The 26,566-nt window shown below is 55.1% G+C and overlaps 1 protein-coding gene across 1 annotated transcript in view; it reads left to right on the top strand.

The window, feature by feature from the left end:
- Positions 1-26,294, top strand: part of NOTCH3 (notch receptor 3) — a 33,456-nt gene extending 7,162 nt beyond the window's left edge. Inside the window, 29 exon segments of the mRNA XM_032867480.1 lie at positions 47-280; positions 886-1,041; positions 1,135-1,320; positions 1,996-2,109; positions 2,516-2,629; positions 3,191-3,424; positions 3,545-3,655; positions 4,133-4,325; positions 4,402-4,553; positions 4,772-4,885; positions 5,348-5,503; positions 6,425-6,650; positions 7,069-7,270; positions 7,409-7,562; positions 8,000-8,184; positions 8,744-8,876; positions 8,963-9,220; positions 9,301-9,419; positions 9,774-10,339; positions 11,736-12,068; positions 13,570-13,724; positions 13,822-14,044; positions 15,005-15,089; positions 17,896-18,058; positions 19,154-19,188; positions 19,190-19,459; positions 19,714-19,861; positions 23,283-23,380; positions 24,187-26,294. Coding sequence (XP_032723371.1) covers positions 47-280; positions 886-1,041; positions 1,135-1,320; positions 1,996-2,109; positions 2,516-2,629; positions 3,191-3,424; positions 3,545-3,655; positions 4,133-4,325; positions 4,402-4,553; positions 4,772-4,885; positions 5,348-5,503; positions 6,425-6,650; positions 7,069-7,270; positions 7,409-7,562; positions 8,000-8,184; positions 8,744-8,876; positions 8,963-9,220; positions 9,301-9,419; positions 9,774-10,339; positions 11,736-12,068; positions 13,570-13,724; positions 13,822-14,044; positions 15,005-15,089; positions 17,896-18,058; positions 19,154-19,188; positions 19,190-19,459; positions 19,714-19,861; positions 23,283-23,380; positions 24,187-25,239 — 6,170 coding nt within the window. The 3' untranslated portion in view covers positions 25,240-26,294.
- Positions 26,295-26,566: the final 272 nt, after the last annotated feature.

Genomic DNA, 26,566 nt, shown 5'->3' with positions numbered 1-26,566 from the left:
GGGTGGGTATGCAGCGGGTGTGGACTGCTGTGTCTATGTGCCACAGGCCAATTCTGCACGGAGGACGTGGACGAATGTCAGCTGCAGCCCAACGCTTGCCACAATGGGGGCACCTGCTTCAACACTCTGGGTGGCCACAGCTGTGTGTGTGTCAATGGCTGGACCGGCGAGAGCTGCAGTCAGAATATCGATGACTGTGCCACGGCTGTGTGCTTCCATGGGGCCACCTGCCATGACCGTGTGGCCTCGTTCTACTGTGCCTGTCCCATGGGCAAGACTGGTGAGTGGCTATTTTCCTTATAGGGAGCAGGGAGCCATTGATGGTTCTATAGTGAGAGCAGGGATGGAGTCTGACTTGAGTGTTAGAATGATTTGGGGTACAGGGTGAGCCTGGGAGGGGTCTAAGGAGACGCTGGCCCACAGTCCGGGGAGTAGCCACGGGAATAGAGAGCCACCTGTGACTGAGAAAGAGATGGGACCTTTGCAAGTGGCCAGGGTTAGGGAAGGTGTTTGGGAGGGGGACTTGAATATGGAGGACAGGGCGTGTCAGGCAGAAGATACCGCAGAGGCAAAGACTTGAGAGTATGTGATCAGAAAAGGAGTCAACATATTTTAAAACAGTGTGTGGATGTTTCCAACTCATTTTCGAGTGGTTCCGAAATACAACAACAACAACATAAAGCTTACGAGAGTTGAATCTAGGTGGTGGGCATGTGAATCAACTTTGTTGTACATTTGAAAATTTTTATAATAAACGATTGGGGAAAATAGCTCCTAAATACACTGCAGGTTGATAGAAACAAAACACAAAACAGTATGTGGCGGATGTGAGACCTTTGGGCAGAGCTGGAGGGTCCCCCCCAAACTCTGCCTAACCTCTTCCAGGGCTTCTATGTCACCTGGATGACGCCTGCGTCAGCAACCCCTGTCACGAGGATGCTATCTGTGACACGAACCCCGTGAATGGCCGGGCCATCTGCACCTGTCCACCAGGCTTCACTGGCGGGGCGTGTGACCAGGATGTGGATGAGTGCTCTATTGGTGAGGGGGGGTGTGTGGTCTGAGAGTTGGGAGGGAGGGGAGAGGCGGGTCCTTAGCCACCCACACTCACACTGGCGTTCCTTCCTCCTGCAGGCGCCAACCCATGTGAACACCTCGGCCGGTGCGTGAACACACAGGGCTCCTTCCTGTGCCAGTGTGGCCGTGGCTATACTGGCCCGCGCTGTGAGACTGATGTCAATGAGTGCCTATCCGGGCCCTGCCGCAACCAGGCCACATGCCTCGATCGCATAGGCCAGTTCACCTGTATCTGCATGGCAGGTGCGTGGTGGGTGTGGCCAGGGTGGAGCCTGAGGCTGGGGGCGTGGCAAGGGAAGCTTGCAGGTCACGACACCTCCCTCCCCCTTTCCTGGTGAAACTGTCTGGAACGGAACCCTGAGATGAGGTGGAGGCTGGACCAGAGTAGCAGCTTTGTGCATGGCTGGGGCCACGGTCAAAGGGATTCTGTGGAACCTCAGATGGGCTGGGACTGGAGTCTGTGCCTTTAGGACCCACTGGGGGGCGGGAGATGATAAGAGGGCGGGACCAGGAGCTGGAGTGGGTCAAGGTGGAGCCTGCAGACAGTCTTGCACTAACCCTGGGATGGGATGGAGGCTGGGCCCAAGGTTACATGGGTGCTGAGCCTGGTACTGAGTGTGAGGACTCTCTAGTGTGTTCTGAAGAGGGAAGAGGTGTTCTGAAGGGAAGAGGGTGTTCTGAAGGGAAGGCCCATAGGAAGGCTCATAAGCTTTGGCCGTTTGGATCCACAGTTGGGTGAGGTCCATCAAGAGGTCAAAAGCTGAATCTGGGATTGGCCTTGGGGAGTGGGGGTGGGCAAGGCCAAGCAAGGCTCAGAGGAACCGTCTATGGGTAGGAAAGGGAGTACCTTCCCACGTGCTCTTCCTTTAGACCAGAGGCTAACCCGCACTGCCCTAATCCTCCTCCCTCACTCCCCAGGCTTTACAGGCACCTATTGTGAGGTGGACATGGATGAGTGTCAGAGCAGCCCGTGTGTCAATGGTGGGGTCTGCAAGGACAGAGTCAACGGCTTCAGTTGCACCTGCCCCTCGGGTGAGGACCCTAGGCCAGGGAGCCTGAAGAAGACAGGTCCCTGCAGAGGCAAAGGCTCTAGGGGAGCCCTATAAGACCATGTTAGTGGATAACTATCATAACAGAAACCACGTGCTATGAAAAACCTTGAAATTAATTTAAAACCAAGTTGGGGTGCCTGGGTGACTCAGTCATCTTAAACCTGATTCTTTATCTCAGCTCAGGTCTTGGTCTCAGGGTTGAGTTCAAGCCCTCCGTTGGGCTCCACGCTGGGCATGGAGCCTATTTAAAAAACAGACAAAACACACGCACATTAAAACTAAGTAAATGATCATCCCACTCATCCCACCCAAACAAGGCAGGGCTGGCAAGGGGTGACTTCTCTGACCCTATCGGGGCCTCTGCCCATCCCACTTCCCACCCTAAGGCTTCAGTGGGGCCATGTGTCAGCTGGATGTGGATGAGTGCGCCAGCACACCCTGCCGGAATGGAGCCAAGTGTGTGGACCAGCCTGATGGCTATGAATGCCGCTGTGCAGAGGGTGAGAGAGGGCCAATGACAGGCCAGCAAGAGTCTGGGGGCGGGACAAAGGGGGGAAGGCAAATAACAGCCTTGGGGACAATTTGGGGGCAGGGCTGCAGCAAGGCAGGACTCGAGAGAGCCAATGACAGAGCTAGGGGGTGGAGCCAATGATGGATGTAAGCAGTGGTAAGGCTAGGAGTGGGGCCAATGGGTCTGGCAGAGAAGGGGTGCACTTTGGTAGAGGGGGAGTGTCCAAATCCCTTTACACCTAGGCACTTCCCATGTGTCCCCATTTCCAGTCCAGAGTGGGAAGTGAGGCGGAACAGGGCTGATAGGGTAAAGACTGGAGGAGAGGTTGCGGTTGGGGATGGGATTTATCTGTGGAAGTGTCTTGGCCAGGGGTGGGCGAGTCCTGGAGCTTGTGGCTAGAGGGAGTTAAGGGGCGGGGCCTGAATAGAGCCCACCTCCTGTTGGCTAGATGGGCAGGGCCTGAGGTAGAGCTGGGCGAGGATTGGTCCGAGGCCAGGGCTGTGGGCAGAACCTTGGCAAGTGGGTGGAGCCTGACCTTCTGGTCCTCCAGGCTTTGAGGGCACGCTGTGTGAGCGCAATGTGGATGACTGCTCCCCGGACCCGTGCCACCATGGGCGTTGTGTGGACGGCATTGCCAGCTTCTCCTGCGCCTGCGCCCCAGGATACACAGGCACACGCTGTGAGAGCCAGGTGGACGAGTGCCGCAGCCAGCCCTGCCGCCACGGAGGCAAATGTCTAGACTTGGTGGACAAATATCTCTGCCGCTGCCCTCCTGGCACCACAGGTGGGGCTGGAGGCCGGGTTGGGGCAGGAACAGTACATCTGGAAGGGCACAGAGGCTTTGGGAATGGTGCCCCTGGTGGGACTCATTGGTGGCTACCCCTGCTGTGTTCCCCCTCCCCAGGAGTGAACTGCGAGGTGAACATTGATGATTGTGCCAGCAACCCCTGCACCTTTGGAGTCTGCCGTGATGGCATCAACCGCTATGACTGTGTCTGCCAGCCTGGCTTTACAGGTGGGCAGGTGGCTGCCATGGGAAGAGGGTCTCTATAGGCTGAGAGGGTGATGATGAAAGTACTCTATTCTTAGTTGAGTTTGCCCCTCTCTTTGCATTTGCTTGTCCAATGAGATTGTCCACACTTAGCCCTGAGGTTGTGCTCTCTCCCACTGGACTGAGGTTGTCCCCATACCAGCTCAAGATTATCTAGGAACACAGATGAGGGTCCAGTCTCAGGTATCATGTTTCTGCATGGGGCCAAAGTAATCCTTAGTGAAAATGAAGGTGATTTCATGGAAGTCTGGGAACAAGTATGATCTGGGGGCAGCTCCGGGTTGAGGAGCTGGCTGTCTTAATCTGTACAAGAGCTGATGTGTTATGAAGGTGAGATTGTTCTTGCTCAAGGGTGTGGCCATGCTAAATGAGGCAAGGTTGCCTTTCCCTGTTGGCACCATCGTCCTTGTCCTGGGATGAGGTTGCCTTCGTGCTCTCCAGGGCCCCTTTGCAACGTGGAGATCAACGAGTGTGCGTCCAGTCCATGCGGTGATGGAGGCTCCTGTGTGGATGGGGAAAATGGTTTCCGCTGCCTCTGCCCTCCTGGCTCCCTGCCCCCACTGTGCCTCCCCGCGAGCCATCCCTGTGCCCAAGATCCTTGCAGTCACGGTGTCTGCCACGATGCGCCCGGAGGGTGAGGACTCTCCCCAACTCCTGAACCCCTGCTGTGTCCCTGCCCATGGGCATTCCCTGACTGCCTTCCCCTCCAGGTTCCGCTGTGTGTGTGAGCCTGGCTGGAGTGGTCCCCGATGCAGCCAGAGCCTGGCTCGAGATGCCTGTGAATCCCAGCCCTGCCGGTCTGGTGGCACCTGCACCAGTGATGGAATGGGCTTCCACTGTACCTGTCCCCCTGGTGTACAGGGTGTGTGTCCCCACGTTCCCACCCCAGGCTCGCCCTCCCCACTTCTTCCTGCTCATTTCCTTTCTGCTCTACTCCCCCTCCTCTACATTTGGCTTTTCTCCCCCTTTCCTTCTCTATCCTCCCCAGGAGATTTGGAGGTGGGTAACAAGGTGGGTCCCTGGAAGGAGATGGAGAAAAGGAATTTGTCAAGACTATCTCACTCTGCCTGCCCACCACAGGTCATCAGTGTGAGCTGCTGTCCCCCTGTGCCCCGAACCCCTGTGAGCACGGGGGCCACTGTGAGCCTGTCCCTGGCCAGCTGCCTGTCTGCTCCTGCCCCCCTGGCTGGCAAGGTACACCACCTGCTTCTTCCTCCTCCTCCTTTCCTTCACTTGCTCTGCACCCCACTGCATAGTGGGTGGTGCTGGGGACCCAGAGGGAAACATGTCCTTGGCCCTGTTTTTTGAGGGGGCTTCTTTTTAGGAAGGGACCGAGCTGAACACAGACACTTGCAGCCATGTGGTTAGTTCTGGAGAAGATGAAGGGATATGGGAATGGGGAAGCTAGGATTCAGGCGGAGGGTTTGGGGACAGCTCCCTGGAGGGGCAGACCTCAATCAGAAAGCCTTCACTACCCACTGAAATAGGCAAAGGCAGTTTGGGAACAGCATGTGCAAAACACCCAGAGGCAAATGACCCCAAAGCTTGTTCTTGTATTCACCCCCTCAGCCTTCCCGTTCTTCCTGAGGGCCAGGTACTCTCAGGCCCTGCCCTGCACCCTCTAACCCTGGATGTTACTTTGCTCCTCATCCCTAGGCCCACGATGCCAGCAGGATGTGGATGAGTGTGCTGGCCCCTCCCCCTGTGGCTCCCACGGTACCTGCACCAACTTGGAGGGGAGTTTCAGCTGTACCTGCCACAGGGGGTATAGTGGGCCTTCCTGTGACCAGGACATCGATGACTGTGACCCCAGTGAGTTCAGGGGAGACTCCGGGGTGGGGGGAGCTGCTCTAGAGAGCACATTCCTCAAGCCCATACTATGTGCTCAGCCCTGAGCTTTCCTGTTCACTCTTCTCTCACTTTCCCCATTTTATTCTTGAAAACCAAGGTCCCAAAGAGGTTAGGTGGCTTGCCCAAGGTCACGAAGGGAGAGGGATGAGGTGGGATCTAAGCACAGGTCTGTCTGAAGCCCATAGGCTGCCTGTGGCAACAAGCAAATTAACATTATGTGGAAAGTATGACATAATAGACCCTGAGTGAGTGCTCCGGGAGCACTGTCTGAGAGGCCAATAACGTAAGCCACATATACACATAAAATTTTTCTAGTTGCCACATTGAAAAAGTAAAAAAAAAAAGATGTTAAATTTAAGAATATATTTTATTTAAACTTATATGTAAAATGTTATTTTGACATGTAACCAATATCAAATTATTGAGATCTTTCATATTCTTTTTTGTTTTCATATGAAGTCTTCAAAATCAGAAATCTAGTGTTTATTTTACTCTTATAGCTCATCCCAATTTGGGCCAGCCACATGTCAAGGGCTTACTAGATACACCAGGCCAATGACCACTCTACTGGCTAGCACAGGTCTGGAGGCCTTCTGTGCTGTGCCCAGGAATTAAATAGACACATCTAGCAGCATGTGCTTGGCAGCTCAAAGGGACCTTTTGGCTCCCCCATCTCTCTCTTCCTTGCACATAGGTGAGGCTTCCAGATAAGGGAGGGGATGAGGCCACAGAGGGGACAGAATTTGATCCCTCTGACCAAATGTGCCCCTCCCAGTTAAGCCTGGTTTCCTCTTGATTTCCCTCTATGAAAGGCCTGGCTGGGTCAGGTTGAGCTGATGGGGGGCGAAGTGTATGACCAGGGCTTCTCCCTTTGGACCTTAGACCCCTGCCTGAATGGTGGCTCCTGTCAGGATGGCCTGGGCTCCTTTTCGTGCTCCTGCCTTCCTGGTTTCGCTGGTCCCCGCTGTGCCCGAGATGTGGACGAGTGTCTGAGCAGCCCCTGTGGCCCAGGCACATGCACTGACCACGTGGCCTCTTTTACCTGCACCTGTCCACCTGGTTATGGAGGTTTCCACTGTGAGCAGGATCTACCAGACTGCAGCCCCAGGTGCGTGGGGTCCCTACTAGGAGCTTGGGGACCCTAGAATGGGATGGGGTTTGGAACATGAGAAGGAGTGGGGGCAAGAAGAGGGTTCTTGGCTTGCAACGCACCTCACAGCTCTGATCCGTGATGGAGCAGTGTCCGGGAAGGGTTAGGGCGTCTGTTTCGAGGTCACCTTAGGGACTCTGGTCCCGAAAGGAGCGAGGCCAGGTCAGGGCGGGGCCTCCACATGGCTCCCACCTTAGCTCTGAAGTACTTGGTAAGTTGGCGCTAAGGGACAGGAAGGGGAGGGACCTCTGCTAGGGCTGCAGCTTCTTGTGGGTAGGGGGGGTCACAGAAGAGTGCCCTCTTGGCGCGGAGAGGGGCCAGGAAGGCGGGGCCTGCATGGGGGCGGAGCCTGACCCATCCCTCACTTCCCCTCCAGCTCCTGCTTCCACGGTGGGACCTGCGTGGATGGCGTGAACTCGTTCAGCTGCCAGTGCCGTCCGGGCTACTCGGGCGCACACTGCCAGCACGAGGCTGACCCCTGCCTCTCTCGGCCCTGTCTGCATGGGGGCATCTGCAGTGCTGCCCACCCTGGCTTCCGCTGCACCTGCCCGGAGGGCTTCACTGGCGCGCAGTGCCAGGTGGGCGGCGTCACCGGGGGCCTGCGGGAGGAATTTGGAGGGCTGGTCTAGGGTAGGGGCCTGCCTGGGACCCTGGAGAAGCTGGGGTGCGGCTCCTCCGGGGTCCTTGAGCGCTGACGCTGACAGCTTCCCCTCCAGACGCTGGTAGACTGGTGCAGCCGCGCGCCCTGTCAGAACGGGGGTCGCTGTGCCCGGACCGGGGCCACCTTCTACTGCCTTTGCCCCCCGGGGTGGAGCGGCCGCCTCTGTGACATCCGGAGTCTGCCCTGCAGGGAGGCCGCAGCCCAGATGGGTGAGGGGGAGCACAGAGGCGGGGTGTGGGGCTCCAGAGGGTGTGTGTGCACATACTTCTTGCTAACAAGAGCCCAGTAAAGCTATGGCAGAGCGTATGGGCGGGATGGGGTGTGTGGCTGAGTTTTTGTGGATGTGTAATGTGGGGCAGCTGGCCAGTGCCAGGATGGTGGATGCCTCTGTCACCATGAGGTAGCTGGGATGACATCGTAGCAGGGATGAGGTAGCTGTGTGTGACTGAGCTAGGGTGGACAGCAAAGGTGTGGATATGTGTTTGTGTGACGGTGTCTGAGACCGTGCCAGTTTGGAGGGCTGACAACCCAATGGGGTGTGTGTGAGACCCTGGTGACTGATGCCAGCAGGGGTGTTTGGTGATGCTGTGAGCGATGCAGTCAGGAAGGGGCAAATACGTGATTGACCCTGCTCTCCTCTGCTCAGGGGTGCGGCTGGAAGAGCTGTGTCAGACAGGTGGGCAATGCGTGGACAAGGACAATTCCCACTACTGCGTGTGCCCAAAAGGCCGCACGGGCAGCCACTGTGAGCAGGAGGTGGACCCCTGCTCAGCCCAGCCCTGCCAGCATGGGGGCACCTGCCGAGGCTACATGGGGGGTTATGTGTGTGAGGTAAGGGGCACCCAGACTTGGGGAGAGGGGAGCTAGTCATGCTGTGTGTCTGTGACCTGGTGTGGGTGTGTTGCATGTCTGGTTTTTGCTTTTGTGTCTTTGGGTATAATCTTGTGGGTGTATTTCTTGGTTAATCTGAGAGACTTTCTGTCTGTCTGGGTGTGCCTCTGTCTTCGGTTGTTTCCTAGATGTATCTCTGTATTCTTCAATGTACCCTGCCCTTTGGGTGTGAATGCATGTACTGGTGTCCCAGTGCATCTCTGGTTGTATGTGTCTTGGGTACATCTGGATGTTTCTCCTGTGTGTCTATTCTGTGCATTTGTGTGTGTGTGTCCTTCTGCACTGGCTGTGTCTCTAACCCTCTGTGACTGGGTGTGTTTCCTTGTACTGTGTGTGTGTGTGTGTGTGTGTGTGTGTGCATGTGTGTGTTTCTGTACACGGGCCATGCTTCTCTGTGTTGGATGAGACTGTAGGTCTTCTTGTTCTGTGATCTCTGTGTCTTCATGGGGAGTATCTGTGTCCCTCTGGGCTTAGAGGTCCCTGTCTCACATCGCTGCAGTGTCCAGCTGGCTACACAGGGGACAGCTGTGAGGATGATGTGGATGAGTGTACCTCCCAGCCCTGCCAGCATGGGGGCTTCTGCATCGACCTTGTGGCCCGTTATCTTTGCTCCTGCCCCCCAGGAACACTGGGTATGCCAGGGCCAGGGTTGGGGGACAGGATGGGAGGCTGGGTCTCTGTCCCTTCCTGACTTCTCCCGCATCCTCCCCTCCTCAAGGCGTGCTCTGTGAGATTAATGAGGACGACTGTGGCCCAGGCCCACCCCTGGACCAGGGCCCCCGGTGCCTGCACAATGGTACCTGCGTGGACCTGGTGGGGGGCTTCCGCTGCACCTGCCCCCCCGGGTACACTGGTTTGCGCTGTGAGGCGGACATCAATGAGTGTCACCCGGGTGCCTGCCACGATGCACACACTCGGGATTGTCTGCAGGACCCAGGCGGGGGCTTCCGCTGCATTTGCCGTCCAGGCTTCACAGGTAAGCAAGCGAGGCGGCTGCCTTGGGACCCTGCCTCTGTTCCTACCCTGTGGCTGACTCGCCAGCTCCTGCTTGTCTAGGTACCCGATGTCAGACTGCCCTGTCTCCCTGCGAGTCCCAGCCCTGCCAGCATGGAGGCCAGTGCCGTCCCAGCCCAGGCCCTGGGGGTGTGCTGACATTTACCTGTCACTGCATTCCGGTAGGTCACATCAATGTCTCTGGGAGAGGAGTGGGAGCATGGCCTTTTTGGAGGGCGTGGCTTTAGGGGAGAAGAGGTGGAAGGGAAGGGGGTTCCTGAGAAATACTGAAAATACCTGGAGAGAGAGAGAGAGAGAGAGAGAGAGTGTGTGTGTGTGTGTGTGTGTGTGTGTTTGGGGGAGGCACAGGTTTGGAGGCATGGCCTCCAGGGGAAGGAGGAGCTTCTCTGCTAGGGGAGAGGTTGGGCGCGACCTGGGGAGATTGGAGGCTCAACCTTCCGAAGCCTTGACCCCCTATCGTCTCCTTTCTCTCTTCTCCACCTTTCCAAATCCCTCGTTCCCCTCTCTTTCCCCAGCCGTTTTGGGGCCCGCGTTGCGAGCGGGTGGCGCGCTCCTGCCGGGAGCTGCAGTGCCCGGCCGGCGTCCCGTGCCAGCAGACGGTCCGTGGGCCGCGCTGCGCCTGTCCCCCAGGACTATCCGGGCCCGCCTGCCGGGGCGCGCGGGGGTCGCCGCCGGGGGCCTCCAACGCCAGCTGTGTGGCCTCCCCGTGCCTCCACGGGGGCTCCTGCCGCCCCGCGCCGCTCTCACCCTTCTTCCGCTGCGCGTGCGCGCCCGGCTGGGCCGGACCAAGGTGCGAGGCGCCCGCGGCGGCGCCCGAGGCCCCAGAGGAGCCCCTGTGCCCGAGCGCCGCCTGCGAGGCCAAGAGCGGGGACAAGCGCTGCGACCGCGAGTGCAACAGCCCGGGCTGCGGCTGGGACGGCGGCGACTGCTCGCTGAGCGTGGGCGACCCCTGGCGGCAGTGCGCGGCGCTGCAGTGCTGGCGCCTCTTCAACAACAGCCGCTGCGACCCTGCCTGCAGCTCGCCCGCCTGCCTCTACGACAACTTCGACTGCCGCGCCGGCGGCCGCGAGCGCACCTGCAAGTGAGCCCCTCCGTCTGTCTGTCTGTCCGTCGTCCCTCGGACCGGCCCGTTCGACCGCTCGCCGGTCTGTGTCTTCTCCGTCCGTGGGCCCCACCTGCGCATTTGTGGGCCCCGCCTCTCTCTCTGCCGCTTCACTGGCTTAATGTCAGTCCATCCTTAGACTGTCCGTAGGATGTCCACTCCTTCTCCCTCAGTTTCCTCGTGGACCCTGTATGCCCGTCTGAGTGCTGTTGGTCTGTCTGTGCGGCTCATCTGCCCATCCATATGCCACTGCTCTCTGTCCCTCCAACCACACACGACATGACCTGTCCATGTTGTGTCTTTCTTTCTACCTGTGCACTCCATCTGCCTCTCCCCATGTCCTGTTTGTCCATCTTTGGACTTTGTTCTGTCCATCCGTGAATTCCTTTCGTCCCTCAGCACACCCAAATGTCTGTCTACTTCTTTTTTTTTTTTTTTTTAAAGATTTTTTTAGATTTTATCCATTCATTTGAGAGAAGGGAGAGCATGCGCAGAAGCTGGGGGGAGGGGAGGGGCAGAGGGTGAAGCAGACTCCCTGATGAGCCGGGAGCCTGATGGGGGACTTGATCCCAGGCCCCTGAGATCATGACCTGAGCTGAAGGCAGATGCTTAACTGACTGAGCCACCCAGGTGTCCCTGTCTACACCTCTTCTGGTCCATTCTTGGACCTCATCTGTCCATCCCTCTGCTCTGCCTCTTTTGTCCCTCTGTCTGCCTACAATGCTTCCCTCACTTTTATCTCCCTGTCTTTATTACCCCGACTTTCCTCCTCACTCACTGTGCTCCAGACACCCTGGCTTCTGCCATTTCTCAGATACCTTAGGCTTGGTTGCACCTCAGGGTCTTTGCACTGCACTGGCTGTTCCCTCTGCCAGGAATCCTCTTCCCTTAGGAAGCTACATGGCTCCTTCCTCACCTCCTTCAAGCCTTCACTCCAACAGCAGTCCCTTCTCAGTGAGCTCCTCCCTGGCCTCCTCCAATACTTCCCCAGCTTTATTTTCCTCCTTAGCTTTTAATTCCTATAGTATCCTGCATATGTGTGTGTTTATATTCAGCTTTTTCTGATGTGTAATTGAAATGCTCTGTATTCTGCTGCTCATTCATCTCTTTCAATGTCTGTCTCTGCCCACTGGAATGCCTGCTGTCCCTGGGTGGGCATATTTCTGGATGCCTACAGCAGGCATCTGTCCATAGTTATTTGCTACTAGTTACTGAAGGAACGGCTGGGTTTGCAGAAGGCCTGACACCTATCGGATACATTCGAGCCATCTGTGCTCTCACCGTCTGTCCCCCTTGTGTCTCTGGAGTCTGGGTCCTCTCTGGCGCGTGTGCGGGGGTGTTGGACGATTCTGACCGCACTCCTCTCCTCCCCCAGCCCCGTGTATGAGAAGTACTGTGCGGACCACTTTGCTGATGGCCGCTGTGACCAGGGCTGCAACACGGAGGAGTGCGGCTGGGATGGGCTGGACTGTGCGGGTGAGGTGCCCGCCCTGCTGGCCCGCGGCGTGCTGGTGCTCACCGTGCTGCTGCCGCCCGAGGAGCTGCTGCGCTCCAGCGCCGACTTCTTGCAGCGGCTCAGCGGCATCCTGCGCACCTCGCTGCGCTTCCGCCTGGACGAGAACGGCCAGGCCATGGTCTTCCCTTACCATAGGCCGGGTCCTGGCTCCGAGTCCCGGAACCGGCGTGAGCTGGCCCCGGAGGTGATCGGGTGCGTGCTGCACCCTGGAAGAGCCGCGGGGGCCCTTGAGGGTGCTGGTCTGGGAGGGGAGGGTCCCCGCTCCTCGGGGCTTATGGGTTTCACTTCCCTTAACATCTTGGGGAGCCTTCTTGGTGATGTGACCTGCATGTCCCAACTTCTGCACCTCTGTCATCTGGGGCCGGGTCATTGTTTGCTTGGGGAGGGGGTTGTCTTGGGTGCTACCAGATGCTCAGCAGGAGCGGTCTTGGCCTCCACCCACTATGTGCAGGTGCCCCCCCCCCCACCCCAAGATGTGACAGAAGTGCCTCTGGGTACCAGAAAGGGTCCTCTGGAGAGCAGAGTGGAGAGTGGTTAAGGGCATGTGTAGTTTTTGCTTTTTTTTTTTTTTTTTTTTTTAAGAAATGGAAAACAGAATTTTCCTGAGGGTGGCCTGGGAGGGAGGCCAGAAGGGAGGTGTGGCCTCTGAGCAGGCAAGGGGCCCTTGGCCAAGGAGGGCTGGATTCTAGAGATGGAGGGTAGGGGCTCTGACGGGGACAGCTGGCGTGGGGGAGTGGATGGAGTCTGGCTGACCTACCAGTCCCTGGATGCTCCCTGGGTGTGGTGATAGGGTCTCTGGGCAGTGGGGGCAGGGGTGTGTGTCTCACCCAGAAAAGGACACAGGGTGATAAACAGGGATCATAGGCTTGTAGAATCTGAGGAGTCTGGGGTATTGTAGAGGTCCCCCCTCCAGGAGACAGGCAAGGCTGAAGACACAGATAAGAAAGAAAAAAGGGTGTTGAAGCCCTGGGAGGTACTCAAAGAAGTGGAGACAAAAGAATGACCTGGGGACACAGAGACCCAGGGATTGGTTGAGGGAAATCAGCTCACAAAAGAGTAGAGGGAGCAGCCAGAGAGCTAGAATGGCATCTCAAGGTGAGAGGAAGTTTGGAGAGTCTGAGATGGGGATTCAGACGTATGTGCCGCAAGGAAGGGGTGCTCTCAGGAGAGAGGGAAGGAGGGAAGCAGGATGGGGCAGGAAGGGGTCTCAGTCTGGCCTCGGTGTAATTCCTCAGGGAGCTCTAGAGCACAAATAACACCCCTAGTCAGTCGCCCCCTTGAGACCGGAGGGCCACTGTGTACACCCTGTATCAGCCAGTCCCAGGCTGAGGGCTGCCCTAAGGGGTGTCACCTCCCAAGTGAAGAGGTCGCCACTTTGCTGAGGTCCATTTCCTGGAGAAGAGGCGGCTGTCAGCTGTTAGAAGCTGGAGACTTGGGTGTGCCCTGACGGCATCCACTAGAGATGTTGATGTGAAAAACAGTGCCCACTGGATTTGTGGTCAGGGGACCCTGGTGGCCACAGCAAGACTGGTTTCGGGGCGTTGGTGGGGTTCGGTGCCAGACTGGGGACATGTGTGCCCTGACAACATGGTGAGAGGAGAGGGCTCTTCTGAGCCCCGGGGTTGGGTCTCCGGGCCTGGCTGACGGCAGGTGCGCCATGGAACCTGCCTGTCCTTCCCTCGCATCCCTGCAGCTCTGTGGTGATGCTGGAGATTGACAACCGGCTGTGCCTGCAGTCACCCGAGAATGACCACTGCTTCCCCGATGCCCAGAGCGCGGCCGACTACCTGGGAGCGCTGTCGGCCGTGGAGCGCCTGGATTTCCCGTACCCGCTGCGGGCTGTGCGGGGTGAGGCCCGGCCTGGTGGGTGATGAGGGTGGAGTTGGGGCTCCGCAGGGGGGGGGGGGCAGGCCTGTGCTCAAGCCCCCCTGCTTCCCGCCCCCAGGGGAGCCGCTGGAGCTGCCGGAGCCAAGTGTGCCGTTGCTTCCCCTGCTGGCTGCGAGCGCGGTCTTCCTACTGGTCATCCTCATCCTGGGGGTCATGGTGGCCCGCCGCAAGCGTGAGCACAGCACCCTGTGGTTCCCCGAGGGCTTCGCGCTCCACAAGGATGTAGCTGCTGGCCACAAGGGCCGGCGGGAGCCTGTGGGCCAAGACGCACTGGGCATGAAGTAAGGAACCTGGCTGCTCCCCGTGCCTGTGGGGGCGCTTGGGAGCCCTTGAGCCCCCTGTGGCCTGACTCTGACCTCTTATCCCAAGCAGACCCTAATTTCAGATTCCAGCCAGGACCTCAGGGCTCATCCTCTTAACCACTGACTGACTCCGTGATCCCTGGGGGCCACCCTGGACTCATGACCCTCCGACTCCTTTTCCTGTATCTCTGTTTCCTTGACCCCAACCCTACTCTGACCCCACCGTGACCCTGCCCTGATCCTGGCCTCCCGAACTTCACCGTGATACTCAAATTTGTTCCCACACGACTGTGGGCCTCATGATCCCTGTCTGTACCTCAATCCCTTACTGACCCATGGCCCTATCCTCTATGGCCCCCCAGTACCACCTCTGGCTCTAACTCACGCTGACCTTTGACTTCATTCTGACCTTGGCACTGGGTCTCGCCTCCAACTCCCTGATGTGTCCCTCAAGACCTCCAGCCCCACCCTGACCTAACCCCTGAATTTACCCCTCCCCTGTGACCCCATGACCTCCTGACTCCTCACTACAACCTCCTTGATCCTGGCTTCATCTCTCACCTGTGGTGAGGATAACTCCATCCTCATGACTCCTGATGTCATCTTCTGTAATCCCTGCTGCATGCCTGGGACCTTCATCTATTTCATAGCCCACTGTCCTGACCCCTGACCCCACTCCTTGCCCAATTCTACCTTAAGACCCTGGCTGCCACCCATCATAACTTCTGACTACCCCCCACTGTGACCTTGACTTCATCCTGCATCCCCTCTTTGGACCCTGTATCTTGACCCTGCCTACTGACCCAGGACCCCAGAACCCAGACCCAGACTCAGACCTGGCCTCTGGGAGCTCTTCTCTGACCCCGCCCCCGACCCTCCTATCAGGTAGCATGTCCCCATTGTCTCCTCTATCCTACCCCCTTTCAACTGTCCCCACAGGAACATGGCCAAGAGTGAGAGTCTGATGGGGGAGGTGGCCACAGACTGGATGGATACGGAGTGCCCAGAGGCTAAGCGACTGAAGGTTGTGCCCCCTTTCTCTGATTCCTGCCCTCAGGGTCCTGGGTGGTGGTCCCGATGGTCAGGGGGAGAGTCAGGGGGAATCTCTGCTCTCCCCAGCTCTGGGGAACAGTCATGGCACCCGCCCCATCCTGCCCCTCTCTAACCAGGCCTCTGCTCCCAGGCCAAGGTGGGATCTTCCTGGAGGGGAGCCTCCGGCCCAGAGAGCAACTCTGCTTTCTCTCTGCTGGGTCCAACTCTGTCCAGGTGTGCAGGCCAAAAGTGCTCCTAGAGGGTTTTAAACACCATGTCCTCTGCTGGGGCCACACCCGTGGGGTCTTTGTTAGCTTGGGCTGCCGTTATGAAATACCACAGACTGGGGGACTTATCAGCAGATCCTTATTTTCTCACAGTTCTGCGGGCTGGAAGTCCCAAGGTCAAGGTGCCGGCAGGGTTGGTTCTTGGTGAGCTCTCTTCTGGGCTCTTTGACAGCTGCCTTCTTCATGTGTCTGCACACGGCATTCCTCTGTGGGCCTGGAGGGGGAAAGCCCTGGTGCTTCTTCCTTTTCTTACAAAGATATCAATCCTATTGCATTAGGGCTCCACTCTTATGCTCTTGTGTCACCTTAATTACCTCCTTAAAGGTCCCACATCCAAATATAGTCACGTTGGAGGTTAGGGCTTCCACCTATGATTTTTGGGGGAGCACAGTTCTGTCTGTAACAGGTTCCTGCTAGCATTTCCTTCTACTTGCTGAATGTCTTGAACACACACAAGCATCTTATTTCATCTTTATGAGGACCCTATAAAGCAGCTATTAATATACACCTCAGTTCTCAGCTGCCTCTCCCTGCCTAGAGGCAGTTCTCAGCCTACCTTCCCCTTTATTTATGAGAGAGAGAGCGCGCGCGAGAGAGTGTGCACACACAAGTGGGGGAGGGGCAGAGGACAAGGAGGAGAGAATCTCAGGCAGACCGGGCTGAGCATGGAGGCCATCCTGGGGTTTGGTCTCCCCACCCTGAGATTGTGACCTGAGCCAAAACCAAGAGTCTGTTGCTTAAATGACTGAGCCACACGGGCATCCCCAGCCTAGATTTTAATGTTCATGAAATGGAGACATATATTACAATTGACACCTGAAGAAATCTGTTCACCTCAGGCTTTTTTTTTTAGTTCTGATCCCAAAGTGGATATTAAGTAGATAGCGCAATATATTTTTTTAAGCACAATATGGTTTTTTTTTAAAGATTTTATTTATTTATTGGACAGACAGAGATCACAAGTAGGCAGAGAAGCAGGTTGTGGGGGGGACGCAGGCTCCCTGCTGAGCAGAGAGCCTGATGCGGGGCTCGATCCCAGAACTCTGGGATCATGACCGGAGCCGAAGGCAGAGGCTTTAGCCCACTGAGCCACCCAGGCGCCCCCACAATATGTTTTTGATGACATTTTTGTATTGCAGAATGACAGCATTATCCTGACTTTGCTGATGAGATGCTCAGAGCTCTAGTGTGATTTGCCAGCTGAGGGACAGCTAACCAGAAAGGGTCAGGGAGGATGAGACAACTGTCCATCATCTGGCTTTCCCCTTCCATGAAATTCAACTCTCTACCTGGGTCCTTAAGCGCGGGTCTGACTTGATCAGGCTGTGTTTGGTTCCTGAAGGCTCTTTTTTTTTTTTTTAAGATTTTATTTATTTATTTGACAGAGAGAGATCACAAGTAGGCAGAGAGGCAGGCAGAGAGAGAGAGAGGAGGAAGCAGGCTCCCCACAGAGCAGAGAGCCCGATGTGGGGCTCGATCCCAGGACCCTGGGATCATGACCTGAGCTTAAGGCAGAGGCTTTAACCCACTGAGCCACCCAGGCACCCCCTGAAGGCTCTTAAATGTCCTGGTAGGCTAGTTAAGAATATTCCGTCCTGTTCCCATAACATCACTATGCCTTTTGGACCCTGAGTCTGAAATTTATCAAGCTTCTTCCAGGGGCCCAGGTGCTATGCTTTTGAAGGGAAATCAGTACATTTGTGTATAACTGTTCTGTCCTGATACCTTATGTTCATGTTCATGGTACTGAGTAGGAGTCCCACTTGGTACCCAGAGCATCTCCCTTGATTTTCTCTTTCTCTCCCACCCAATCACCCTTTTCTCAGATTAAAATTGATTCGTGAAGGACCACCCAGCCCCGCCCCTGCATTTCTTTTACCCGTGATTTATAGCTTCCAGAATGCAAGTTTTGCATTTCTTCTGTTAAATTTACTTTTAAATATTATATTCTTCTTGATACTGTTGTCATGATATTGTTCCCCTAATTTCATTTTAGGTGTGTTATGTCTCGTGTATAGACAGGTGTGTTCTGACAGGTGCTATGCTCTCTGTCTCTTCCTTGATCACCCATCTTGGGTTCCTAGCCGTCCCCACTTCCAACCCAGAGTAAAATCCCTCTTCTTCTGGGGTGTCTGGGTGACCCGGTTGGTTAAGTGACTGCCTTCGGCTGGCGTCATGATCCTGGAGTTTTGGGATCCAGTCCTGCACTGGGCTCCCTGCTCAGCGGGGAGTCTGCTTCTCCCTCTGACTCTCTTCCCTCTCGTGCTCTCTCTCTCAAGTAAATACATAAAATCTTAAAAAAAAAAAAAAATCCCTGTTCTTCCTTTGATGAGTTCTGAGCTCCAGCATGTCACTTTCCTGTTTCCATAGGTATAAGAGAAGGAGGATATTCATGGTATCTTGGGACTGTGAGTGCATTTCCATGAGAGGAACCTGTGAGGGTGCTCAGACTGTCCCTCTAACTGTATCTCTCTCAACTCTTTGTGAGAGCCTTGGTCCTTGTGCCTCCAGGTAGAGGAGCCCGGTGTGGGGGCCGAGGATACTGTGGATTGCCGCCAGTGGACCCAACACCACCTGGTTGCTGCCGACATCCGTGTGGCGCCGGCCATGGCGTTGACACCCCCGCAGGGCGATGTGGATGCCGATGGCATGGATGTCAATGTGCGAGGCCCAGGTCAGTGACGGGGCCTCCCCGCCAAGGATGCCCCTTCCTCGTCCTGCTGTGAAAAGTTGCATCTAGGTTTGCGTTCTGGGGAGAGTTGGCTGTGTCCAGCGTGCGTCTGTGGGGGTGTGTTTAATCAGGACTCTTGGTTGTGAGTGATAATAGCCCAGCTCAAACTAGGTGAAGTAAAACAAGGGATTTACTGGCTCTTGTAACCAGAAGCGTCATGGATATTTGGGTCCAGGACGCAGGGCCCCCGGCTCCAGCCTGCGGAGGCGTTCTCCCGGGGGCGCAGTAGACACAAGCCTCACCAGCCTTATAAAACCTGTATTACCAGCGGCACCGGCAAAAGTTCCAGAATGACTTCTGATTGGATGGGCTAGAGTCACGTGCCCAGCCCTCAGCTAATCAGTATGCTCCGGGAGCTGGAATATGCAGATGAATTCAAGGGGCGGAGCTAAAGGCTCTCTTTGATCCAGGGACTGGGTTTAGCGCTATCCAAGGCTGGAGGGTGGGGAATGGGGTGCGCGTGGCTCCCCTAACCAGGGTAAATGCTCACGCGGAGGGTAGCAGATCACATTATTTCGATCCTCTTGGATCCGTCTTTGCCACATTTCAGGGTAGTTCTCCCCCAGCTCATTTTGCTTTTGTTCCAAACGGCCTGCTCCTGTGGCTCTCTTTTGAAATTCCTCAAGCTACCAGGGTCTGAGCTGCCTGGGATCTTATGTCCCTGGAGTGGCTCTTACCCGGTGGGTTGGGGGCGTGGGAAAGGCACAGCTCTTTCGCCTCGAGCAGTTTGAGGTACAGCTCAGCCTCCAGAGTCCCCCTTCAGGATCAGGCTGACCTAACCTCTTGGGAATTTGCCTGAGGCTGAAGGCTTGCTCCTCCCTCCCTCCTGGATCCCCTCCTGCTTCCTGGATCCCCTCCCGTGACAAATCACGGGGCTGGCTTCTGGGGTACCTGACACAGGTGTGTGTGTGCGTGTGTGCACGTTCCATACCCTCTTGTGCTCCCATGTGTCCCATTTCCTCCTAATGCAGTGTCCTCAGTGGTATTCCCTGAAAGGTCCCTGTGCCCTCCCTTGTGACAGACTCCTGGTCCCCACAGATGGCTTCACCCCACTGATGCTGGCCTCCTTCTGTGGGGGGGGCCCTGGAGCCAATGCCCACCGAGGAGGATGAGGCAGAAGACACATCAGCCAGCATCATCTCAGACTTGATCTGTCAGGGAGCCCAGCTTGGGGCACGGACTGACCGCACAGGCGAGACGGCCCTGCACCTGGCTGCCCGCTATGCCCGGGCTGATGCAGCCAAGCGGCTGCTGGATGCGGGGGCAGACACCAATGCCCAGGACCACTCAGGGCGCACTCCTTTGCACACTGCTGTCACTGCGGATGCCCAGGGTGTGTTCCAGGTGAGATGCACCAACGCTTTTGGACTCTGGAGCTGGCACACGCATCAGACCTGGGTTTGAGCCCTCGTCCTGCAAAATACAGCTCTGTTTTTCTCATTTGTGAAGTGGCAATATATGGTGGCTGGCAGGTAGCTGCTTCCCAAAATTTGTGGAGTCTAGGGGCTGTGGGGATTGGGGAATTCAGGGGACTTAGAGATGCTCCTGGTCCCTCTGTTAATGCCATGACCCTCCCTTCTGCATGCCTTCTCTTCTAGATTCTCATCCGGAACCGCTCCACAGACCTGGATGCCCGCATGGCAGATGGCTCCACGGCCCTGATCCTGGCAGCCCGCCTGGCGGTGGAGGGCATGGTGGAAGAGCTCATTGCCAGCCACGCTGATGTCAATGCCGTGGATGAGCTCGGTAAGCTGTGGGGAATAGCAGTGGGTGGAGGCTTTAGAGGGTGTCTCTTGGGCCCCGACTGTCATGTATGTTATGTGAATTATGTGAATTACTTTGAGACCCAATCACTGAAACTCACATATGAGGGCTTTGACATGGACTTAAACTCACATGCTTTTTTTTCTTTTTTCATGGCGTCCCCTAGCCCATAGGATATCTCAGTGACTTAGAAAAAGGCTGCCTTCCCCAAGGCACGTCATTTCCATCTGTTTTGTTAGAAGAACCTACTCTGCTGCCCTCTGCTGGACAGTTGGCATATTATGTTTCTGAATTAGCCAAATCCACACGTGGTGTTACCTACCTCTGTGGAGGTGGCTTGATGGCCCAGGTCCTGGCCCGAGTGGATTCACAGCAACCTGCCCTCATGGCCGGAGGATCTCACACAGCTGCAGACACACTCAGATGCTCATAAACATCCTTGGGAGCTGCTGTTCTCAACCTCTGCACCATTTACACTTGGGGTTGAATGATTCTTTGCGAGGAGGGCTGTCCTTGCAATGTAGAATATTAAGTGGCATCCCTGGCCTTGACCCACTAGATGCCAGCAGCACTCCATTCCCTAGCTGTGACAACTCAAAATGTCTTCAGACATTGGCAAATGTCCCTGGGTGGGGACATCACCCCAGCTGAGAACTGTGGCTCTGGAGGACCGCTGTCCAATAGAACTTTCCATGATGATGGAGATATTCCTGGTCTGTGCCATCCATTGTGGTGGCCACTGGCCACACTTGGTGGCTTTGGAGCTCTTGAAATGTGGCTAGGGTGAATGAAGGGTTAAATGTCTTATTTCATTTAAAAATTTTTAAAGGTTTTATTTATTTCACACAGAGAGAGAGAGAGAGAGAGCAAGAGAGTAAGCATGAGTTGGTGGGGGGAGAGGCAGAGGGAGAGGGAGAAGCAGACTCCCCACTGAGCAGAGAATCCAGCACCAGGCTTGATCCCAGGATCCCAGGATCATGACCGGAGCTGAAGGCAGATGCTTAACTGACTGAGCCACCCAGGCACCCTTATTTAATTTTTTAACCTTTGTTCTGCTTCCTTTTTCTTGTTTTAAAGGCTTTATTTAGATATAATTCACATACCATACAATTTAGCCATTGGAAGTATAACATCCAGTGGCTTTTCATATAATCACATAGTTGTGCCACTGTCCTCACAATACATTTTAGAACATTTTCATCACCTGGAACTCAAGCTCTCACTGTTACTGACCCCCTCCAATCTTGTCTTCCTAGCCCTGGGCAACCAGGAACAAATGTACTTTCTCTATCTATGGATGGCCTACTCTGAATATTTCCTATAAGGGATATCAAATAATATGTGGTTTTTTTTGATTGGCTTCTTTCACTCAGTGTAATGTTTTTAAGGTTTATGAAGTGTGGTAGCATGGATCAATACTTTTAATTTGTTTTTAAAAATTTTTAAAAGATTTTATTTATTTATTTGACAGAGAGAGATCACAAGTAGGCAGAGAGGCAGGCAGAGAGAGAGGAGGAAGCAGGCTCCCTGCTGGGGAGATAACCCTATGGGGCTCGATCCCAGGACCCTGGGACCATGACCCGAGTCGAAGGCAGAAGCTTTAACCCACCGAGCCACCCAGGCGCCCCTGTTTTTAATTTTTTAATGATCAAATACTATTCGGTTGTATGGATATACATTTTGTTAATCGGTTTATCCGTTGACAGACATTAGGGTTGTTTCTGCTTTTTGGCTACCACTACTGTGAACATTCGTGTTCATGTTTTGGTGTGGATGTATGTTTTCATTTCTCTTGGGTACAAATCCAGGAGTGGCATTGCTGGGTGCGTCGTGTGGTCATGTGATCACTCTGTGTTGGACCTCGTGGGGAGTGGCCAGACTGTTTTCCATAGCGCCCGCCCCGGTTCGATGCCCCTGCCAGCAGTGGACGGGGGTTCCAGTTCCAGTTTCTCCATGTCCTCCCAAACAGTTGTTACTGTCTGTCGTTTGTGCTAGCCTTCCTAGTGGGTGTGAATGGGCATCTCATCGTGGTTTTGATTTTTATTTCCCTGCTGGATAATATATTGAGCGTGTTTCCCTGTGTTTATTACCCATTTGTAGATCTTCTTTGGAGAAATGTCTATTCTGATCCTTGGCCCATTAAAAAAATTTTTTGGTCATTTTTTGGGGTCTTTTTTGTTTTTTAAAAGATTTTAGGGGTGCTTTTGTGGCTCAGTGGGTTAAACCTCTGCCTTCAGCTCAGGTCATGATCTCAGGGTCCTGGGATTGAGCCCCGAATCGGGCTCTCTGCTCAGCAGGGAGCCTGCTTCCCCCTTTCTCTCTGCCTGCAATTCTGCCTACTTGTGATCTCTTTCTCTCTATCAAATAAACAGATAAAATCTTTAAGAAAAAATTTAATTCCAGGTGACTGGGTGGCTCAGTTTGTTAAGCAACTGCCTCAAGCTTGGGTCATGATCCCGGGGTTCTGGGATCGAGTCCCGCATGGGGTTCCCTGCTCTGCAGGGAGCCTGCTTCTCCCTCTCCTTCTGCCTGCTGCTCTCCCTGGTTGTGCTCTCTCTGTCAAATAAATGGATAAAATCTTAAAAAAAAAAAAAAGGGAAGATCACTTAAGAAAATTCTTTTAATTCCAGTATAGTTAACATAGTGGGTTTTTGTCTTTTTATTATTGAGTTTTGAGTTTTTTATATGTTCCAGATTTAGGTCTCTTAGTAGACATATGGTTTATAACTATTTCTCCCATTTATAGGGTTTCTTTTCACGTAGAAGCACAAACATTTTAATTTTGGTAAAGTCCAATATATCTATTTCTCTTGTTATTGTTGCTTGTTTTTCGGTATCATATCTAAGAATCCTTTGCCTAATTCAAGGTCATGAAGTTTTAGTCCTATGTTTTCCTATAAATATTTTATAGTTTGAGCTCTTACATCTAGGTCTTTGGTACATATTGAGTGAATTTTTGTATTTGGTGTGAGGTAGGGACCCAACTTTATTCTTTTGCATGTGGAGAGCCAATTGTTCCAACAGCGTTCGTTGAGAAGACTATCCTTTCCCCATCGAGTGGTCTTGGCACTCATGTTGTTTAGTTGTAATTAGTTTAAACCTGAAGAGCAGTATGTGCCTGGTGGCTACTGCACTGGACAAGCCCAGCTCTAGCTACAACCAGCGCCCCACATAGTACCCCCCGCTTATGGACAGTCACACACTGTAGGTTCCCTGGACAGAAAGAGTCACTCCACAGGTCTTCACATACATGGATCCAAACACATGGTCAGATACTCATGGCAGATCCCCGCCCAGCCCACCCCCCTAAAAGGCCATATTCTGGATACTTCCCCTCCCTCTGCCATGGGATCCTAGCAAATGAACCCAGTCCTAACCTGACCTCTCTTCCCGCACCCCCCAGGGAAATCAGCCTTACACTGGGCAGCAGCGGTCAACAATGTGGACGCCACCTTGGCCCTGCTCAAAAATGGAGCCAACAAGGACATGCAGGATAGCAAGGTGAGCCCCAGCCCTTGACCCACCAGGCAGTCAGCCCTGGTACAATTCCCTAAATGTGGCAAAGAGCAGGGTGGGGTAAGTTAGTGGGGGCATTTATCTTGCCTGCAGCCAGGTTTCAGTGTAGGATTTGGACCTAACAAGCTCCAACAGGGTCAGAGGAAAAAGCTGTGTGAACTTGGGCAAATTGCTTAACATCTCTGAGCTTTACTGTCCTCATCTTGAAGTGGGGAAGCACTAGTACCCACCACACGTTTGTCTCCTGAGGATTCAGTGAAATCAAACATATGTAAAATGCTTAGCAGATCCTCAGTAAAACATAAGTGTTATGATCATTGTTTTAAAACCCCAGCAAGGTAGAATTACTCTTCTCACTTTATAAATGGGAAGAGTGAGGCCTAGAGGGACACAGGGTAGATTCTGTCCTTATCTGACATTTTGATATTTTATTCATTATGTGTTTTTTGCAATACTCTTAATTTAAAAAGTAATGCATTAAAATATCATTTATTTTGATGATTGGTTTTTGACACCCCTTAAATGTTGTGTCTAAAGAGAGTACCTTACTTTCCTTACCCTAGTCCTGGCTTTGAGGCGTGGTGCTTAGTAGGTCCTGGATGAAAGTGCTTTAAGATCACTTGCCCAGTTTCTGTCAGCAGAGCTGGGATTCTGGCCAAGTCTGTTGGGCTGGAGAGTGTGAATTCTTGGCTCTCAGTGTCCACCAGGGGCCTAAGAGACCTTGGCCAGGAGTTAGTCCTGGCTCTCGTGACGCTGACCTCTGGTGGGTTCTGTGCCCCACACCCCCTCAGGAGGAAACTCCATTGTTTCTGGCCGCCCGGGAGGGCAGCTACGAGGCTGCCAAGCTGCTGCTGGACCACTTTGCCAACCGTGAGATCACAGACCACCTGGACAGGCTGCCGCGGGATGTGGCCCAGGAGCGGCTGCACCAGGACATCGTGCGCCTGCTGGACCAGCCCAGTGGGCCCCGCAGCCCTCATGGCCCACATGGCCTGGGGCCCCTCCTTTGCCCCCCAGGGGCCTTCCTTCCTGGCCTCAAGGTGGCACAGTCAGGGGGCAAGAAGAGCCGGAGGCCACCAGGGAAGGCGGGGCTGGGGCCGCAGGGCACCCGGGGACGGGGCAAGAAGCTGACGCTGGCCTGCCCGGGTCCCCTGGCTGAGAGCTCGGTCACACTGTCGCCTGTGGACTCGCTGGACTCCCCGCGGCCCTTCGGTGGGCCCCCTGCGTCCCCTGGTGGCTTCTCCCTCGAAGGGCCCTATGCAGCAGCCACTGCCACGGCCGTGTCCCTAGCTCAGCTTGGTGGTGCGGGCCGGGCGGGTCTAGGGCGCCAGCCCCCCGGGGGCTGCGTGCTCAGCTTGGGTCTACTGAACCCCGTGGCTGTTCCCCTCGACTGGGCCCGGCTGCCTCCACCTGCCCCACCAGGCCCCTCGTTCCTGCTGCCGCTGGCGCCAGGGCCCCAGCTGCTGAATCCTGGGACCCCCCTGTCCCCCCAGGAACGGCCCCCGCCCTATCTGGCGGCTGCGGGACATGGCGAGGAGTACCCGGCAGCTGGCACCCATGGCAGCCCCCCCAAGGCTCGCTTCCTGAGGGTCCCGAGCGAGCACCCTTACCTGACCCCATCCCCCGAGTCCCCTGAGCACTGGGCCAGCCCCTCGCCTCCCTCGCTCTCAGACTGGTCGGACTCCACGCCCAGCCCAGCCACTGCCACGGGGCCTACGGCCACAGCCGCTGGGGCGCTGCCTGCCCAGCCGCTCCCCCTTTCCGTCCCAGGCCCCCTAGCTCAGGCCCAGACCCAGCTGGGGCCCCAGCCAGAAGTCACCCCCAAGAGGCAGGTGTTGGCCTGAAGGCTCTTCAGTTCCTGGATTTTGGGGGGCCGGACAGACATCCCATCCTGACTCTCACTCCCTTTCTTTTTAGACCTTTCCATTCTCTTCTCTCTTCCCCTACCCTCCTGAAGCCCCCCCACCCCCCTGAAGCTGACTGAGATGGGTCACCAGCCTAGGCTTTTTCAGTCCTCCTTTATTTATAGGGGGTGTGTGCTGACCCCCGCCCTCTGGGCCTTGTGAAGAGCCTGGGACCTCCTCCTGTATCCCCCTCTTCCCCATTCTTCCTCCCCGCCTTCCCTTCCCGCCCTCTCTGGTCTCTGTCCTTACACTCTGACACGAGTGGATTATTATTATGGTTTTTTTTTTTTTTTTTTTTTACATTTTGTATAGAAACAAATTCATTTAAGCAAACTTATTATTATTATTATTTTTTACAAAATATATATATGGAGACACTCCCTGCCCCTGCAAACCCCCCAGTGCCCCCGTGGGGCTGAGTCTGTGGGCCCATTCGGCCAAGCTGGATTCTGTGTACCGAGTACACAGGCATGACCGGGATCCTGTGTACCGAGTACACAACCCTGGTGTGTACCACGTAGGCACCCTTGGACGTACCCTCCGGGGCAGGGCTTGGGTGAGACTTGGGAGCCTCTTTCCTATCCTGCCTCCCTCACTTCACTGCATTCCATATGGAACTTGTTCTATAGCTTTGCCGGGGAAGGACCCTTCTGGCCCACAGAGCCCGCCCCAGGTCCCCCCACCCTAGAGCCTGGGCTACTCCCTTGGAGAACTGGGTGGGAGTGGCTGGTGAGAACAGGACGATCGGGGGAGATGTGTGCGTTTCACCTTGTCTCCCTGTAAATATGAGACTCTAGGAAGGGAAGGAACCACCTGTGTGGCACCCCCCCACCCCTGGTACTCCCCTGGCCCAGCCCCGGGGCAGAATAGAAGTATTTTTAGGCTATTTTTGTAATGTGGCTTCTGGCCACAATCCCTGTGTAGCTAAGTTCCCAGGCCTTGTGTTGTACAGCTCCCACTCCCCTCACCACCTAATAAAGGAATAGTTAACACTCCGTGTCACTGGTCTGTGTCTGGGGGGGCGCGGTTGGTGGTACCGGTGGATCTTCCGTATCTCCAGGGCCAGTGTGTGAGCTGCCATCTTGGAGTGAAGCCATTTAGCTTGTCCTCCCACCCCTGCTTCCACTTTTGACAGCTGACTCCACTGATTGTGGCTCAGAGGTGGTCACCTGACTCGAGGTGAGCCCATCAGAGTCCCTGCCCCTGAAGGTTTTTATTGAGATGCTAAGAAAGCGGTCAGTTGCTGGAACTTCTAAGGCCACAGGCA

This window comes from Lontra canadensis, unplaced genomic scaffold (genome assembly GCF_010015895.1).
Source record: "Lontra canadensis isolate GAN:19392208 unplaced genomic scaffold, GSC_riverotter_1.0 scaffold35, whole genome shotgun sequence".
NCBI classification, from domain to species: Eukaryota; Metazoa; Chordata; class Mammalia; order Carnivora; family Mustelidae; genus Lontra; species Lontra canadensis.
Note: the sequence above shows the minus strand (reverse complement) of the source record. Positions and strands in the feature narration are given on the sequence as shown.